Consider the following 20,663-nt stretch of genomic DNA (forward strand, 5'->3'; position numbering starts at 1 on the left):
TGCATTTAAAAATGCTCCCTCATGCCAAACTAATTTCAATAATATTACAAGCACCTGTTTTTCAACAAACATTTTTTGCTGTTTGGTGGGTGGAAAATAAAATGGTATCAGTCTGGACTCAGCAGATATTAACATATCTTGCATTTATGAAAATTTTGGATATATTGCTCGCCTTTCTTATTTCTTTACGAAGGTCACTCCATGTTTAGTCCCAGAAGTGGCAATTACTGCTGACCATGAGAAGAGACAATTACACATAGCATTGGCACATCCCACTACCTTAAAATGCTTTGGTGGTCAGGAGGCTGACGCCATTGCCCATGAGTTCCAAAATCTAATGGAGATCGTGTCAGTGAAGGAAATCCTCAAAGAATTTGATGGGGATGGTGTTTGCATCACTCAGTTCTGGGTGATGGTCATCAGGCTCGTAATTGGACATGAAGATGTGAAAAGTTTTACCAAGGTTGCTTTCGGTCTCTTCCATAGCAATGCCAGCCGTGAGAAAGAGGTTTCTCTGATGATTTCATTCTGGTCAAAAAATTGACTGAAGCCTCTCTCATAGATGTTGGTGCTGCTCACGATGCAGTCAGGGTCACTGGAGGTGATGGATATGTAACTATCACAAAGCAGTTAATACACAGCCTCCATAATGCACATGGTAGGTACACTGAAACAGGAGTAGAGAAAAGGACAGCTGACAAGTCCTCAAAAGGAAACGAGAAGAAGAAGAAAGTGATTAGAGAAAAGCTAAGAGCTCTACCAAGTATGAAAACAAAACTCATGGGAAGTGCTGAGAAAGAGGTTTCTCAGATTGAAGTCGTAGTTCTCTCACTAAAAACTACCTGCTTGTGACTTCACTTAATGTCCATGTATGTGGCCTTACCAGGCTAGTGTATTATTTTTTCTCCTATAGTCATTTTGTTCAATTGGTATTTAGATTTTTTCCTCAGATCTCTTCAATGAAAGGGTAATTTTTTACTGAAATATTTAATGCTTTTCAATTTTATGTCTGTATGCTCCCAATAGCTGAGTGTTCCTAATTGACCACCCATCAGAACCGTGAATATGACCCCCAAGAATGGATACATACTTGTGTTGATCCGTTATGCCTTCTAGAATGATGTAATCACCCAAGGAATGCCCAAAAACATTCCCCAGAACATAACACTTGGTCCTGGATCCTTCTAATGATTGTTGCAGGGTGTTTGCTTTCAGACATTTTATGCCTGCATGCATACAGCCATCTATTTGATGTAGCATAAAACTCGATTAATCTGAAAGTTCACCTGTTGCCACTCAGTGGACATCCGGTTGCTGTATTGGTGTGAAAGTTCCAGCCTTTGTCCTCAATGAACAGCAATCAGCATAGGTGTGTGGACTAGGTGCCTGCTACAGAGGTTTATACGCAGCAATGTTCACTGAATGGTCATTGATGAGGCTTTGTTGTTGTTAGCGCTGTGGTTTATCTGGGCAGTCAGTTCCTGAATACAGGGTGTGGCACTTAAATACAGACAAATTTCAATTTGAATTTCCTGCCATATCGTAGTTCCACCAGAGGTAGTGGTTGATGTTGTTGAAAGCCATAGGCATCTAGTAAAGAGTTAGAACCTAGAAATGACAGAGATGTTACAGACAAGTGGGGAGTACAACCGTAGAGTCGCAGTTATCGAAAGCCTTCGTGCTAGGTGTTCGCCCACTGAAATAGTTAGATTCTTCAGGTACTCGAGATCAACTATTTATGATATTGTGGCCAAGTATAATGATTCGGAGAACTCTGGGTAAGGTTCTGCTAACTTGGTGGGTTAACCTCGTTCGAGGAAATACGTCACGAACTGCGGCAGTCGCCGAAAAGGCTCAGGCGCTGATTTTGGAGGACCCGGGGCCATCACTGAGGAAATTGGCATCAGTATTGAGTGTCAGCAAGTGAACAGTGCATCAGAAGTTAGAGGAGGACCTCATACGAGCCAGTTAGTCCAAAACGCTCTCGGATAACGTTGACATCTTCTGGTCAAAGGAGTTATGGCCTATGAATAGCTCGGATTAGAGACCCCTCAATTATTATGTGTAGACCGTAGTTGAAAGTGTTACCAGTAAGATGAGGCACCCCCATCTGTACACACCACTACTGAAGCAGCATCCACAAATGTGGATAGCGCTGTTTTAAAGAGCACACGCAATTGCTTCAGGATGAGATTGGAGGCAATCAATGCGGCCGAAGGGGGTTGCATCGAGTAATGTTACTCTTGAAGGATAACACTACTTATAAATAAAAGAATTTTCATTTTCTTTTGTATTTTGTTGTAATAAATTTGCTTTTTAAAAAATGTTTCATTTGTCCGAATTTAAGTGCCACACCCTGTAATTGCGCGTCTATTCACCCTTACACACCTCCATAGCTGTTGTTCAACCCAATCTTCTGTGGCCTGTGGTGCACCACTGTTACGTCTACTCCGGTTATGGATAGTGTCATTTTGCCATGGACAATATACTTTAACCATGCGTCTATCTCAAACTACAATTCTATTTTCAAAGTCTGTTAATTCCTGCTGTGGGGCCATAAGCATGTTGGAGACCTTTTCATATGAAACATTTAGTACAAATGACAGATCTACCAATGCACTGCCCTTTTATACCTTGTGTATGTTACACTTCCGCCATTTGCATATATTCATGTTTCTATCTCGTGGCTTTCATCACCTCAATGTATTACCCAACTACTGAATGACTAATATATGCTCTGCCACTGCTACAATAATATAATGAATAGGGAGCTTTGATGAGCCTTTACTAGCTAACTGTTGGCTCAGCTGTTGGTTCTAGTCCATAAGCTGTAAGTGGAAGACAATGATGGTTGACACCGAGATTTTTGATAGGCTGTGCAAGGGGTGAAATACATGGGATTTAACTTCCCTGACTTTTTACATGCTTGAATTAATATAAAATAGTTATTTACTGCAAGTTCCTCATGTAACATGATTCCGATGCATTCCATAGTCTCCTGGCACCCACTATTCACTAGCTAGTGTGAACTAGAATGGGCTACATAATAAATTTTATGTTGATATTTGAACATGACTGTTGTATTAATAATTAAAAACATAATTTATTTTCTATTATGTAGTTATTGTGAACAGTGATTGCATTTTCATGTGTTACAGCCCCTTCCAGCTAAACACACCTTAATAGCTCAGTTGGATCGGTACTCAAAAGAGTTCATTATAGCAAGAATGGCTCTTCTCCATCGCTTTCTTAATAGAATTGCAAGTCATCCTGTTCTGAGCTGTAACTTGAATCTCAAAATATTTCTGACTGCAAAACCATCAGTGAGTATATAAAATGTGTGGTGGACCTTTCTGTTGACAGCCCTGCATGTAATAGTAATATTTTATTCATTTATTGCTGCAGGAATTTTCAATACACCGTAAATGCCGACTCAGTCTTCTTGGAAGAGTGTCAAACTCTTTGCAGAACTTGGCTTCAGTGTACATGATGCATCAGAAGAATTCAGAGTTTGACCGTATTAGGGACTATTTGACATCACTTGGAGAAAAACTTACAAATATAGACAAAATAGCACAAAGGATTCAAAAGGAAAGACAAGGTAAATGTAAATGTGCTACCTTAATTTCTCTCTCTCTCTCTCTCTCTCTCTCTCTCTCTGTCTCTGTCTCTCTGTGCACATGCATGCACATACGTATGCACGTGCATGTGTACTATGTCCTCTTTGCCTTTATGTTGTTATTTACTTGTAATCATCCCTGTTTCACTCACAGATGGAGTGAGGGGAAGAAAGATTGTCTACAGGTCCCTTCCAAGCCCTAATTTCTCCTATCTTGTCTTTGTGGTCTTTATGCAAAATGTACATTGGCAGCAGTTGAATCATTCTGCAATCAGTCACAAATGCCAGTTCTCTGAATTTTCTCAATAGCGTTTTGTGAAAGGAATGTCTTCCCTCCAGGGACCCCGCCATTTGGGTTTACAACCATCTCCATAGTACTTGTGCGTCGACCGAACCTGCCAGTAACATATCTAGCTGTACACCTCTGAATTGATTCAATGTCTTCCTTTAATTCGAGTGGGTAAGGATACCAAACATAACCAGTACTCAAGAATGGGTTGCACTTACGTTGTATACCCAATCTCCTTTATAAACGAGCTACACTTTCCTAAAATTCTCCCAATAAACTGAAGTTGACCATTCACCTTCCCTACTCCCAACCTTATGTGCTTCATCCATTTTATATTGGTTTGCAACATTATGCCTGGATCCCCCCAGGGGTCCACAACTCTTTTGTGGATACATGCGTAGCGAGCGCGGGACCCCGAGCTAATGTGGCCCTCCTTCCTTTCCGGGCTGCATACCTTCCTTTTCCGCAACCTTCCCCATCCCCATCTCTGCACCCCCCCCCCCTTTCACCTCCGCCTCTTTCCTTCCCTTTCTCCCCCTCTCCCCTCTGTGCTCTGGGAGTATGTTTTGTGCCTACGTCCGGAGACGGACGCTCGAAAATGTAAAATAGTCTCTCTTCTTCGCTTTCTCTGCTGACAAGTCTTTGTCCTTCCCTTGTCGTTCTCTTTTCCTTTCCTCTTCTCTTCACCCATTTCTCCGCTGCGGCGTTTGAAACCACTCTTCTTTCCTTTCCCTTTCTTTGTTTCTCCCTTTCTCTTTTTTCCTCCCTGTGCATGTCTGAAGGCCAAGCCACGCATTCCCATGCATAGCTGGTGACAAGGTAACGTGTAATTCCCCACCCCAAGTAGACAGGTAGGACACGTACGTACCCTCTGGTAACGGCCAGTCCCAGGGAGGAGTGATTACCCGAGCTGATACCTTCCGAAAGTGCCGATTGGTTCCTCCGTCCGTTTCTCGGGAGGTGTGACCTGAGGTGTGAACAATCATCTAAGGCGGGAGTGCCCTCAGTGAGGGCCCCCACAAGGAAGGAGCACGCCATCAGAGACGCCGGTAATCATGGGGGATACTTCCGCAATGGTTTCCTCATAATCTACTATGTCTGCTCACAAGCGTAAGTTCAATGAGTCTCAGCCACGGACAGTTCTTCCATCGTTGCCACAGTTCCTTGTTGTTTCTCGGTCTGACGAAGGTCACGACTTCTCCACGGTCAACCCTTTCATTATTCAGAAAGGTGTCGACGCAATTGCAGGTCCTGTAAAGTCTTGTTCCAGATTACGAAATGGCACCTTGTTGTTAGAAACAGTCAGTGCCCTCCAGGCACAAAAATTGCTGCATACTTCACTGCTACACACCTTCCCTGTCCGGGTAGAAGTGCACCGCACTTTAAATTCATCACCTTGGGTTGTTTATACACGCTCCCTTGACGGATTGTCCGACGAGGAAACTCAAAACTACCTGTCTGACCAGTGCATCACGGCTGTTCATCGAGTCATGAAAAGGGTTGAGACGAACATTGTTCCAACCTGTACTGTCTACTTGACATTTGATAGAGTTCAACTCCCATCGAACATAAAAGCAGGCTATGAGATAATTTCCGTTTGCCCTTACATCCCGAACCCTACGCATTGCTATCGGTGTCAGCTGCTCAGTCATACCAGCCAGTCCTGTTCCAATCCGGCCAAATGCGTTACGTGTGCCAAAGATGCCCATGAGGGTGCTTGTCCACCTCCATCCCCTCATTGCATCAACTGTATGGGTGATCACACTGCTTCCTCTAGGGATTGCCCCATTTTTAAAGACAAATGGCTCATTCGGGAAATCAGAGTGAAGGAAAAGGTGTTGACCTTTGCTTCTCGAAAGTTATTCGCCAGTCGAAAGCCCACTGTGCCTCACACAGGTAAATACAGCACTGTCTTTGCCTCCCCTCGGCCAACAAAGGAGGCAGCCACTCAGACTTGTGATCTCACCTATAGTGCCACGGTCGTCAGATCGGCCAGCACAAAGATCGCCCGTTCAGCCTCCCCACTCTCACCTGCTCACTCTATGGCTCACCTTTCATCAGGTTCTGCTAAATCTTGAGCCCCAAAATCAGACACCCAGACTTCCAAAAAAAGAGCCTACTTGTGAAGATTTTTTACGTACCCCAAATTCACAACCATTGGTTCCTCCTTCATCTCAACACTCTGTTTCCAAAAAGGCTAATTAGAAACCCAGTTCCTCTCCTTCTCTGCCACAGCGTGTCTCATCTACAGCACCAGCTGGTGGTAACTGCCCTCGGCTGTCTTCTGTGTCGCCGAGGCGCACTGCTGGCGGCCGATCAACCAGCCTATCGCTGGTGGCAGGAGCTGCTCCTGAACAACCTACGGATCAGGATCTTCTGCCTTCGGATGAATGCCGTTCCATGCTGTCGGCCGCAAGCTCTGAGCAGTCGTTGAGGGCAACCTTGGTCACATTCTTCTATTTTCTGTCCACCCTATGTCCATTATCCATTGGAATATCCGCGGCATTCGAGCCAATCGGGATGAATTGTCGATCCTCTTACGATCCTACTCGCCGGTCATCTTTTGTCTTCAGGAAACAAAGCTGTGTCCCCACGACCACTTTGTTTTCCCCCATGTTCAGTGAGTCCAATTTGATCTACCCTCTGTTGAAGGCACTCCAGCACATGGACTCATGATTCTTCTCCATGATACTCCATGATACTCCCAATCCCCTTACACACTTCCTTCCAAGCTGTCGCTGTCCGTCTTTCCATTTCTGGATACATCTTCTCTCTTTGTACTGTCTATATTCCATCGTCCACACCAATGGCACGAGCTGATCTTCATTTTCTTGGTCAGCTTCCACCCCCCTATTTACTGGTTGGGGACTTCAATGCCCACCACCCGCTGGGGTGATCTCCGAATCCTTGTTCGCGCAGCTCACTATTGATAGACGTCTTCCACCAAGCTGATCTTGTTTGCCTCAACACGGGGGACCCTACGTTTTTGTCTGCCTCCACGACAAATTTCTCTCATTTGGACCTTTCGGTCGGTACTGTTCCGCTAGCCCGGTGCTTCGAATGGTTCGCTCTTGCTCATACACACTCAAGTGACCACTTTCCATGTGTCCTTAGATTGCAGCCACAACTGCCGTATATATGCCCAAGACGCTGGAAGTTTGCCGAAGCCGATTGGACACTTTTTTTCGTCTCTAGCGACATTCGATGACAGTCACTTTCCTACTGTCGACGATGAGGTCACTCATATTACAGAAGTTATTCTTACAGCTGCAGAACGTTCAATACCTCGCACCTCCGAATTGCTCCGGCGCCCCCCAGTTCCTTGGTGGAACGAGGCATGCCGTGCTGCAATACATGAGCGGCGACATGCTCTTCTCGTTTTCAGACACCATCCTACTTTGGCCAACTGTATCCGCTATAAGCAGTTCCGTGTGTGATGCCGTCGCGTAATCCGCGATAGCAAGAAGGCAAGCTGTGACTTCTTTACTAGCTCCTTTAACACCTTCACTCCCTCCTCGGAAGTTTGGAGTCGGATTCGGGGGTTAACTGGTGTGCCTAGTTTCTCCCCAGTCCCTGGGCTCACTGTCACGCATGATAAATTAGTGGACCCCGGCGCAATTTCTAACTCATTGGGTCAACACCTTCCTGAGATTTCGAGCTCTTCAAATTACCCACCAGCGTTTCTCCCAAAGAAGCGTGCAGCGGAAGTGCAACCTCTTGCCTTCTCCTCGCAGAATCGCGAAAGCTACAATACTGTTTTCTCCATGTGGGAACTCCAACGTGCACTCTCTTCTTCTCGCTCTTCCCCCCCAGTACCAGATGGTATCCACATCCAAATGTTGCTGCATTTATCATACCATAGTCTCCGCTACCTCCTTCACCTTTAATCGAATTTGGACCGACAGTACTTTTCCCAGACAATGGCGGGAAGCTACCGTCGTTCCTGTCCCGAAACCTGGAAAGGACAAACATCTTCCCTGTAGCTATCGCCCCATTTCTCTCGAGAGTAGTGTATGTAAGGTTTTGGAGCGTATGGTGAATTGTCATTTAGCCTGGAGTCCTGAAGTCTAACACCTGCCCAATGCAGTTTCCGAAAGCATCGTTCTGCAGTTGACCATCTTGTTGCTCTCTCCACTTACATCATGAACAATTTTCTCCGGAAACGCCAAACAGTAGCGATATTTTTTGATCTGGAGCGAGCATACGATACCTGTTGGAGGACAGGCATCCTCCGCACACTGTTCTCTTGGGGCTTTCGAGGTCGGCTGCCCCTTTTTATTCGTGAATTTATGGCAGAGCGCACATTTAAAGTGTGGGTGAACACTACTCTCTCCCGTACCTTCTCCCAAGAAAACGGGGTACCCCAGGGCTCCGTGCCAAGTGTTGTACTGTTTGCCATTGCCATTAATCCAATTATGGATTGTCTCCTTCCTGATGTCTAAGGCTCCCTCTTTGTGAACGATTTAGCTATCTATTACAGCTCTCGACGGACCAGCCTTCTTGAATGACGTCTTCAAGGATGTCTCGATCGCCTCCACTCTTGGAGCATCGAAACTGGCTTCTGCTTTTCTCCCAGTAAGATCGTTTGTGTTAATTTTTGGCACCGTACGGAGTTTCTTCCGCCTTCCTTACATCTAGGCCCTGTCAACCTTCGGTTCGTGGACATCGCTAAATTCTTGGGTCTTATGTTTGACAGAAAACTGTGCTGGTCCTCCCACGTTTCCTATCTTTCGGCTCGCTGTCTGCGATCCCTCAACACCCTCTGTGTCGTGAATGGTACCTCCTGGGGAGTGGACCGAGTGGTCCTTCTCCCCCTCTATCGCGCCTTAGTGCGCTCGAAATTGGATTATGGAAGCATAGTTTATTCTTCTGCTCGGCCACCTATTCTTCGGCGTCTCAGCTCTATCCACCACTGTGGATTACGTTTAGTGTTTGAAGCTTTTTACACCAGCCCTTATGCTGAGACTGCTGAACCTCCGCTGTCCAATCGGCAAGCTCTCCTTCTGAGTCGTTACGCTAGCCATCTGTCTTCCATGCCTACAAATCCGGTCCAGGACATTTTTTTCGACGCCTCCTTGGATTTAGGGTATGCTGGCTGCCCTTCCTCCCTACTACCACTGGGAGTCCGCTTCCGTCAACTGCTCCATTCTCTTTCTTTCCACTTTCCTAAAACTTTCTTGACAACTTGGGGTACATCACCACCTTGGCTCCGGCCCCGGACCTGCCTGCTCCATGACCTTTGTCAGTTTCCCAAGGATAGTACCCCTTCTCTTGTTTACTGTTGGGCATTTGCTGCTCTCTGCACACAAATGAAGGATGCCACGTTTATTTACACTGATGGCTCAAAAACATCGTTAGGTGTTGGGAGTGCCTATATTGTTGGCGACACCCCAAATAGATTTTGGCTTCCCGACCAGTGTTCGGCTTATACTGCGGAGCTTTGCACTGTTCTCCAGGCTGTCCAATACATCCTTCGCCATCAGCGGATACAATATGTTATCTGCTCAGACACTCTTAGCTCTCTTCTCAGTCTCCAAGCTCTCTACCCTGTACACCTTCTGGTCCACCGGATTCAGGACTGCCTCAACTTGCTCCACTTGGGGGATGGCTTTGTGGCGTTCCTCTGGATCCCAGAACATGTTGGTATCTGTGGAAATGAGGCGGCCGATATAGCGGCCAAGGCTGCAGTCTCTCTTCTTCGGCCAGCTATTCGCATGATTCCCTTCGCCGGTCTGTGGTGTGTTTTATGTCGTCGTCGTTGCTCTTTTATGGCACGCACATTGGTTGACACTTCCCAATAATAAATTGCGGGATGTGAAAGCTCTTCCTTGTGCTTGGACCTCTTCCTCCCAAACTCATCGTCGGGAGGAGGTAATTTTAACTAGATTCCGGATAGGGCACTGTCTTTTTAACCATCAACATCTTTTAAGAGGTGATCCTCCCCCACTCTGTCCCCACTGCTCTCAACTGTGGACGGTGAGACACTTTTTAATTGAGTGCCCCTATTTTACTCCGTTACGCGCCCGTCTACAGCTGTCGCCTGATATATCGTCAATTTTAGCAGATGACACGCACTCGGCCGATCGCGTTCTCGATTTCATTAGTGCCAGTGAGATGACGTCAGTAATTTGAAGCTCTTTTTGGGGACAAACAAACCCCCTTCTGTTTTTGGTTTCCCCACTTTTTTGAGTTTTGCTCCCATTGCTTTTTTTGTCACAGACCGGGCGCTAATGACCGTAGCAGTTTTGCTCTCTAAAACCATAACAAAAAAAGTCAATTTAACCGGCATTATAGTGGATACTCTACAATCTTCGTAGTAGATATGACAACGACCAGTCATTAATAACAACCCAAAACTGCATCACAATGAAATTACTGGTACTCGCAGCTGAACTAGAGTTGTCATTTCACAGATTAGAGCACAGGAGTCATAGATACATCTTTTAAAAGGGTAGTGTTATACCGTTTTGAAAGATTGTATGGTGTACACAATGCCAAAACACTGAAGAAAACATCTTTCTGGTAGAAGTGAATCCAAAATTGACCACACCACTAATTCACGATTTTCCTTTGAAAATTTTTGTTTAGTTACTGCAGAGAGAACACGTGCATAATTTTTGTTAAAATCCTCCAAAGTAAAAAAAAAGGGCAGAAATATAACGTTGCTTATTAGATTGTGTGGGAAAGGTGGCAGCTTGAAGAGTCGCAGTCTGCACCTTCTGTTAAAAATAAACATCCACTGAGGATGATGATCCAACTGGTACCCAAAATTCGTCCATGTGTATAAAGTTTGGGCTGTACACATCTTGTATACTTTATTAGGGTGTTGTTGTGAGATACTCAGTACAGGGTGTATTAAATATTTTTAGTATTATTTGGCAATTGCAAACTTTTGACAGTTATGCTGCGGTCGTGCATTAGCTTTGACATACCACAAAAGTTCCTTCCCTGGTATGGCTTACTGTCTTGTGATTTACTACCATGTTGATATTTTCTGACTGCGAAGTTCATTTTCAGGATAGTTAAGAGTTACTGTGGCACTTAATTCCATATCAGTCAGTTGGTGTATCTAATAAATTACAAATCTTACTGTTGTTTGGATGCCGTTTTACCCTCCGCCTCCCATTTCAAAAAGCTCTGCTTGAGTCTGTTCTCACTACTCTAGTTTGACCACATCAATAACTAATGTAGTTTTATAGTAAAGCGACATACAGTTTGACTCCAGATATTCGTGCAGCCCGTTGTGACAAGTTAACATCTCAACTGTTGTGGTTATTTGCTGTTACGGCCTGTTTGATCGAATTTTCATGTGGCAAAGGAAAAATTTTTAACTCTGTGACATCTCAACAGTAAATGAAGATAGATTTGCCGCGGTCATCATTGGAGCTAGCTTACTTTGATAGCAGTCAGTACGATGGTGATGGAGATAGAACGGTCAGATTCTTGTCACTGTCATTGTTCATTCTTGGTGTCAGATTGTAGACTTGTCTTTAAACCTACAGGAGGAGAGAATGGAAATTAAATATCGAGGGGTATGGCGCAAAACGAGGAGCGTTCGTAGTATACACGACGGCAGTACACGTTATTGAGCAAACAGAATTCTACGCATTAAAACACAATAACTTGAAACGTATGCCTAAACCTAACGATAATTTCGGATCAATACACTAGCGTATATGGTAGTAAAACTGACTCAGCTTTCTAGTGCTCGGGCAGGCTATGTTTCTTCGGTACTCTGTGGTCTTAAATATGTTTCTAGGCAGGAATATACTACAGAGGCTCTCCTGCGAATCCTGCAGAACTAGCACTCCTGAAAGAAAGGATATTGTGGAGACATGGCTTAGCCACAGCCTGGGGGATGTATATATTCTGGTAATAAAAATGATAAAGAGGAGACACATACTTGTATGAAACACGCAATCTACAAACGCTCTTAAAGTGAAAATTGTGTAGGCTGATGACAGTTGATACTTGTCAACCCTTAATGTAAGGGTTTTGGGAATTGTGCAACACCTTCGGTGCAGCATTGAGGAAAAATCCAGTGAGAAGTCAATTGTAATGCGAATTAGCAACTGCTTTACACGAATTATGTTTTGACTGAATATATACCATGAGATTACGTTACTTTATCTATGCATCTTGCCTGAGATGGAAGGGCTCTCTTAGTCTCTTTCCTAGTAAAGTGTATTAGTTTCTCGGCCTACCAACCTAAAAAAAAGTTGACTATTTGAAGCGAATAAGGTTTCTAAGCAGTGCATAGCAAAACAGAACTTGGGTCCGTGAAGTACAGTAGATCTTGCCCAAAAGTGTCTTCTAACCACACTGCGTGCCTATGGAATATCGCCTCAGTTGTTGACTGGATTCGTGATTCCCTGTCAGAAAGGTCACAGTTTGTAGTAGTAGATGGAAAGTCATCGAGTAAAACAGAAGTAATATCCAGCGTTCCCCAAGGAAGTGTTACAGGCATTCTAGTGCTTCTGATATATATTGATGACGTAGGAGACAATCTGAGTAGCCGTCTTAGATTGTTTGCAGATTATGCTGTCATTTACCGTCTTGTGAAGTTATCAGATGGCCAAAACGAATTACAAAATGATTTAGATACGATATCTGTATGGTGCGAAAAGTGGCCCTCAATAAGGAAAAGTGTGAAATTATTCACATGAGTACTAAAATAAACCAGCTAAATTTATATTACGCGGTAAGTCACACAAATCTGAAGGCTGTAAATTCAACTAAATACTTAGGGATTACAATTACAAATAACCTGAATTGGAATGATCACATAGATAATATTGTGGGTAGAGCAAACCAAAGACTGCAATTCATTGGCAGAACACTTAGAAGGTGCAACAGGTCTACTAAAGAGACTTCTTACACCACACTTGTTTGCACTATTCTGGAGTATTGCTGTGTGGTGTGGGATCCACATCAGGTGGGACTGATGGATGATATCGAAAAAGTAGAAAGATGGGCAGTTCATTTTGTGTTATCGCGAAATAGGGGAGATTGTGTCACAGACATGATACGTGAGTTCGAGCGGCAATCATTAAAACAATGGCATTTTTCATTGCGATGGGATCTTCTCATGAAATTTCAGTCACCAGTTTTCTCCTCCAATTGCGAAATCATTCTTTTGGTACCCACCTACATAAGGAGAAATGATCATCACGATAAAATAAGAGAAATCAGGGCTCGCACAGAAAAATTTAAGTGCTCGTTTCTCCCATGTGCCGTTCGAGAGTGGAACGGAAGAGAGACAGCTTGAAGGTGGTTCATTGAACCCTCTGCCAGGCACTTTATTGTGAATAGCAGAGTAATCATGTAGATTTTGTCTGTCTTTCTTGTTCTGTGTCATCCCTTGTTACCTCTGTTGCCTAGTTTTTATTCCTTGTGGGTTTTCATGGTCGTGGAAACAGGGACCGATGACCTTTGCAATCTGGTCCCTTCAACCCCACAAACCAACCAACCAACCACAGTACACATAGTCAAAAATAGTCACTAAATCTGTTGGCACATTTATCCCATTGTGACATTAGCTGGTAGATTCCATCCTTGAAGAAGTTAGTAGGCTGCTGTCGGATACAGGACAGGACCCAGTCTCACACTTCATCGTCCGTTGCGAATCGATGTTTTAGAGGTCGAAACACATGAGTCACATAGTGAAAGGTCGAGACAGTACAGTGGATGTTTCAGCATTTGCCACCGAAACTGCTGCAATGTTATCTTCACCGCATTGGCCGTGAGTGGGCAGGCATTATCATATAGGAGGATAATGCCATTGGACAACATGCCTCAGCATTTCGATTTGATCAGTCATCTAAGGTTCTGTGAAGTGGCTTGATAATGCTGGGAATTGATGGTGGTTCCTCTTTCTAGGAACTCGACAAACAGAGGGCCCTTGTCAAAAAAGGACGACGTCATGACCGTACCAGAACTGGTGTGCATGGCCTTTGATTTCTTTGGAGGTGGTGAAGTCATATGTTCCACTGCATGCTTTGATGCTTGCTTTCCGGTTCAAACTGATGACACTGTTTTGTCACCTGTGACAATATGCAACAGAAAGCCATATTCCTCCTCATGATAATGCTGCAGATGACACAGACAGTGCCATTCGAGTATAGTGCTGTTCGGCAGTAAGTTAGTGGGGAACCCACTGCGCACACATTTTTGGGAAGTTAAAGTGTTGATGCATTATGGGCGGTGCTCACGCTAATATCCAGCAACCGATGGATCGCGTCCATGGTGATTCTGTGGACGTCCTAGACTAAAGCATTCACTTCCGCAACCATTTCTAGTGTGATGACACAATGAACCTGTCCAGGACGAGCATTGTCTTCCACTGACTCGCGCCCCTCAAGGAATCGTTTGTGCCATTACACAACACTTGAATGACTCAGACTGTACTCACCATACACAGCCTTCATCCATAAATACAGCTCCCTCCTCCTCCAAAAATAGAATCACTCCTTGTTGTTTCTGCTTACTCACCTGCATGTTCGGTAGTGGGCGATAAGTTGTGTGACCGCCTTCTCTTTGGTGTGAAACCACACTGGCGCTATGCAACACCAAGTGGAATGCACACGTCAGTCTCTCTACCAGTAGATGGGCACCACCATACCTGCTGTTACGGGATGCTACCTTGTGTGTAAGGCAAAGGTAGACACACTAGCCAGGTTTCATTTGAATGAGCCTCATATATCCAACCCCACCATGCTGTTTCAGCAGGTGAATAAAGCAAATTAATTAATGCGCTTCAAACCATTAAGCCTTTACCTTCAACGTAAAAAGAGAAAATGTACATAAAATCAGCAGATTGGGGAAAAATTGCGTCACACCACAAATGGGCTTTCTGTTAAATTATGATCACAGCAAAGTTGTACTTGGTCAGCCTGAAGGAACCAAAAAGCTCATGATGTAAACTACTGGTTTCCACAAGTTTTCCTGTTTGATAGAAGACAAAATCCAAGGAAAACCATCACCACTAAAGAGGCTCTCATAATACAGGTAAGCATGGGTTCAGGTCATATGTCGATGAATTGATACCATCAGCACAGGGAAGACCTTTGTGGCTGTCTTGCAGGAAGCATGTTTTAATGACATTAAATGTATCTGCAGTTGCAAATATGGACAACTATCAGCTATATAATTAAATGACAGTGAAAATTTGTGCCGGACCAGGATTCAAACCCAGATTTGCAACTTACCGTGAATGTGTCGTACTTCTGAAGAACACAGGCACTGCGATATGCTATGGTCATCACATTTTAGGGAGTGTCTATCCATTCAGTATTTAAGAATGTGTGTTGACAAAGGGGAGAGTGCAAAACGGAAATGGCTGTATTTGCTGGTGATTAACTTGCTGTCATGGTGAATGTATTAAGTAGAAAAATACGTAATAAATACTACATGCCTCCACATGATTCCCCTAGGCAAGTCTCCTTGACCTGACAGTTTCAGTGCCCCCTCCCCTTCATCATGTGCAGTAACATAAGTGCACATGGTGCAGTACGGCTTTTTGCAATAACCACCTGCTCTGAAGAGTGAGTTTCAGATAGCATTTTGGTTTTGGAAGACATGTTTTTCGAGCATGTAGCACACTTCATTGCTGCTACAGGGTCATTCAGTCATTGATCTTTTGGTTGCACCCTGGCACCTGAACACATTTCTCAGAGGGAAGTGGTTGATGATCCGTGGTTAACAGAACGCATCCCAATTTGGATACAACCGCCATACCATGGTGCCTGAAATAAAATGATCAGGATCAGGATGAGGTCCCATCAAGGCAAACTGGGCACTGTACATCTTAACTTGCTGTGCTTGGACATTAGGACAGCGTCCAGGGCTGGGCATATCAAATTAACATCATTCATCATACCACTGAAGCACCCATTCCACTGTCTTCAAACAAGCTATAAAACTAGTCTGTTGTCTGGTGGAGAGGTAAGTGCTGCTACAATGTTGGTGGTTTATAGGTAACACTTCATATGTTCTGGAGCCACCCTATTGAAGAGAACCACATACGCATTTGTTTAAGGAGGACAAAATATAACAGAATTATTATGGAGAACTCACAACAGCAGCTCCTGAATACCATAACCTGTTCTACTAAACTAACATAGGTATAGGAAGCAGTTAGTATTATTTCCGAAAGAGGTATAAAATGCTGTATTAATGCTGTAATGAGAAATGGGACTCTGCTGATCAGTAAATGAGTCATTCCATGCCGTGTGGTCTGGAGGTTACTGCATGACCATCATGAATTTTGCTGAAATTTTGTGTAAACATTTTGTACATGTTACTTATTGGTAAAGTTTCATGATAAATAATTCAATACTTCTGGATATAGTCATTTGTTTGACCCCGTAGTGCAGCTATCAATGGAGCACCCACAAGTTTTTGCCAAAGTTGAGACATAATATCTTCGGCAATATTTTCTTGAAAGAAACCAAACTAGGCCACATTGTACAACTTTTTGTGTTGTCTTAAGCAAAATAATAAAAACAGATTTCCTGAACAGTTTTCGTATAGATAATTTGAAGAAATGTTGGCCGAAAAAAAATAGACGCTCGGAAAAATGTGGAGTTTAGCTTTTTATCCTCAGGAACTAACTGCAGGATCGGTACACAACTTTGCACTTAATGACCTACCAATACAAGGTCTCCGAAAATAAAACTTCATTCTCCTACTGCTTTCCATGAGATACACATTGAGGGCAAAGTTAGTGATTTTTCCAGAAAAAGCAAAAAATGTGTATTTTTGACCCACTTTCACAAAAAAGTGTCATCTGCAAACTCCTCCAAACCATTTTCATTAGAAAGACCTTGTTCTAAACCACCTAAAAACTAGATTTAGTTCTACAATCTTGAGCTTATAAGGCCACAGAAAGCAATGATAAGTTGGAGGTGCATTGAAAATGGGCCCATACTGCACTGGTACTCAAATTAAACCTTACACACTTTACCAAATTGTACGACTGTTTGGTACTCTGGGAAAGGTAATATCAGTAGTCCTGAGGACTAGGAAGTGAGTTAGTCCAAGTAACTCAAAAAACTTCAAAAAGGAGTGTCTTTTGTGACCACTCATCGTGAAACATTTGTCTGTTTTTATGCTGTACCTACAAAATCAGACTGGTTGTAAACTTAAAAATTTAACTGTGCAGTACCAAGACAGTGGAGACCATGCTAGTGTAATTGTTGCATAACAATTCCATGTTGCACTGTATAAATGGCCCTCAGGTTTTTCACATTGTATAAATTTTGGTGAAGTTCATAGCAGCCTGTATGACATTTTTTGGAATAGTTTTGTGTTATAGAGAATTGTTAGTATGTCTTTTTATTGTTTAATGTTATTGACATGCTAGTTTAATTCCAGTTTAGGATGTAGCATACTTCATGTTAGCAAAGTTTGCAGTTTATATGGAACATTAGTGTACTGATGAAAAATTGTGCAAATGTGTTGCTATGGTCCATGGTGGCTTAACCACTGCTGGTTCCTTTTAAAATGAGAAAAAACCATCATCCCTATCACCATAGGGCCCACACCAAATAGCTTTGCAACAGCAGCCACGGTCGGGTTTCTTTATCACAAGTTCCCAAGCCTGATATGTGTTTCTTTATAGAGCATCCCAAGGCTGATGATGCCTTTCTATAAGTGTGAGGCCAAAGATAGAAGAGGTCTTTTTTAGGATTCTAAGCTTATGTTTACTTCAAGCTGATTGAGTTTCTTACAGGTTTCATTAATTTACTGTTGAATGTCACGAGGAAAACTTTACTGCCAGCCATATGATGTCACTGATGGGATTGTGCGGGGAGAAATTTTGATAAGGCAGAACCCAAAAAAATTAGTTTCCAGCGGTGATTGCCTCAAATTATTAGAGCCACAAAAAAGAGAAAACTATTCTTTCGATCGGATTCCTTATTCTATATAATTTTTTATAAAAAGAATTTTGAAGAGATGAATGCTGTAGAGATATCTAAAAAACAAAAGCTACTTATGTGCAGTTTTTCTGGCTCAACCTCATTTTGATATTACTTTCCACAGAGAGTTCTAAAACAATTGTACAACTAATAAAATATGTCAGATTTGAGTACCAGCAGAATATGGGCACATTTTCAATGCACCTCCACATTTTTGTTGTTTTTAGGACCTTAAATGCTCACACAGTAAAACAAACTAGTTTTTAGGTGATTTAGAACATGATATTTCTAATGAAAATGGTTTAAAAGAGTTCTCAGAAGACTTGTTTTTTGTAAAAGTGGGCCAATAATAGCCATTTTTGGCGTTTTTAGAGAAATTGTCAACTTTGCCCTCAGACTCTAAACTACTGGAAAACAGGAGATTGAAATTGTGTATTCTAAGACCTTGTATGGGTAAGTTATTATGTGCAAAGTTTCAGGTGTATCCCACAATTACTTCCAGCGATATAAAAAGCTAAACTTCTCATTTTTTTGAGTATCAGTTTTTTATCCATATGAAATTTGCTCAGGAAATCTGTTTTATTATTTCACTTAAGAGAGCGCAAAAAGTTGTACAAGACTGCCTAGTTTTTTCTCTCATGAAAATGTTGCCAGAGATAAGTCTCAAAGGGTGCACTGTTGATTGGTGAAAGTATTGAATTAGTTATGAAACTTTACCAATAGCTGTTGGGAACATGTGCAAATGTTCACACAAAATTTCAGCAAAATCCATGGTGGTCATGCTGGAATGTTTTCCAAAATTACACCACTTGGAAACTCTGTAACTTGATGTGACACACAGGGCAATTCCCAACTCATTAAAGGAAGCTGTTTTAATATACCATTCTTGAGCCAAAATTCTTGAGTAGCTATCATAGTGTGGCACCTAACTAGCTCCATTTCAACTTTATTCTTGCATTTATCTTCGCCACTTTTCTTCTGGATACAGGAAGTAGTGATATCACTAAGAACTTTACCTTGCTGAAGGTATTAACTGCAGTTTACTGTGGAAGAATTGGGTTGGCTGCTGGGCTGCCACTTCACAATAGACAGCAGCATCTCATGGTGCAACAAATATACGGAATATACACTGAGGTGACAAAAGTGATGGAATACCTCCTAGTATCGTGTGTTGGATCTCCTTTAGTGGAGCAATTCAACATGACATGGACTCAACAAGACTCTGGAAGTCCCCTGCAAAAATATTGAACCGTGCTGCCTCTATATCCATCCATAATTGCGAAAGAGTTGCCAGTGCAGGATTTTATTCACGGACTGACCTCTTGATTATATCCCATAAATGTTCATGGTATTGACATTCAGTGATCTGTGTGGTCAAACCATCCACTCAAATTTTCCAGAAAGTTCTTGAAACCAGTCACGAGCAACCATAGTTTGGTGACATGGTGCATTGTCATCCATAAAAATTCCATTGTTCAGTGGCAACGTAAAGTCCATGAGTGTCTGAAAATGGTCTCAGAGTAGCTGAACGTAACATTCTGTGTCAATGATCAGTTCAGTTGGATCAGAGGACCCAGTCCATTCCATGAAAACTCAACCCCCACACAACTATGAAGCCACCAACAAATTTCACAGTACCTTGTTGGGGTCTGCACCACACTCGAGCCCTACCATCAGCTCTTACCAACTGAAATCAGACCAGTTGTCAAGAGTCCATCTGATACGCTTATGAGCCCTGGAGAGATGCTGCAGGTGTAATCATGCTGTTAGCAAAGGCAGTTGCATCAGTTGTTACTTGCCATAGCTCATTACTGCCAAATTTTGCCACAGTGGATATATTCATCATACGTCCCTCATTGATTTCTGCGGTTATTTCACACAGTGTTGCTTGTCCGTTAGCACTGACAACTATATGCAAACACTGCTGCTCTAGGTCATTAAGTGAAGGCTGTCAGCCACTGCATTGTCCGTGGCGAGAGGTAATGGCACACTTTTGGCCCTGCGGATCTCGCAGTATTGAATTCACTTAAAGATTTCTGAAATGAAACGTCCCGTGCACCTAGCACCAACTACCATTCTGCATTCAAAGTCTGTTAATTCTTGTCATGTGGCCATAATCACTTCGGAAACTTTTCTCACAAAGTACCCGAGTACAAATGGCAGTTCTGCCAATGCATTGTTGTTTTAAACATATGTACACAGTACTGCTGTCATCTGTATACATGCATATCGTTATCTCATGACTTCTGTCACTTCAGTTTATTTTGTACCCTGGCACTTGTATGCTGTACAAATTCTCATCTAACCATGGAGTGACTGTTCAGTAACCAGCTTTTGGCATTTCAAGTGCCAGTTTAAGGCACAAATGACAGAAGCTGCTGCTTGAGGCACCTAAGTGCAAGTTTTGTATACAGTGTTTATCACAATTAGTAGTGAAAACTGATAAGGGTGAAAGTGTACAAGGGAAAGGGGGTGCCAGATAATAAGGTGCAAGTGTGGAAGAATCTTCTTGAATCAGTCTTGGGTGTTTCTGTGTTGCTACAAATAATTCTTTTAGATGTGTGTGTGACGAGTATTAATATATTACAGAAAACTCAAGCAAATCTACTACTACTTTCTTTTGAGGCATAGAAGTATTTTAAATCTAAGTTTAGAGAATAAAGCAATCCACACTCAAGTTTTAGATCTTTTGTTAATAATTTTTTAAGGTGAGCCTTATAGTTTAATGTTGTATTTATGGAAAGGTCAAAATGGAGAGACACCTTTGACTATCCACTATTTTTTCCAGATCAAGTCTTCAGCTTCTGCCTACTAGATATGTTTAATGAAAGGCTGA

The 20,663-nt window shown here is 42.8% G+C and overlaps 1 protein-coding gene across 1 annotated transcript in view; it reads left to right on the top strand.

Moving 5' to 3' along the window:
• Positions 1–20,663, top strand: part of LOC124555126 (sorting nexin-7-like) — a 127,072-nt gene that overhangs the window by 32,464 nt on the left and 73,945 nt on the right. The window contains exons 4-5 of the mRNA XM_047128930.1: positions 3,159–3,323; positions 3,406–3,601. Coding sequence (XP_046984886.1) covers positions 3,159–3,323; positions 3,406–3,601 — 361 coding nt within the window. The remainder of the gene's footprint in view (positions 1–3,158; positions 3,324–3,405; positions 3,602–20,663) is intronic.

This window comes from Schistocerca americana, chromosome X (assembly GCF_021461395.2).
Source record: "Schistocerca americana isolate TAMUIC-IGC-003095 chromosome X, iqSchAmer2.1, whole genome shotgun sequence".
NCBI classification, from domain to species: Eukaryota; Metazoa; Arthropoda; class Insecta; order Orthoptera; family Acrididae; genus Schistocerca; species Schistocerca americana.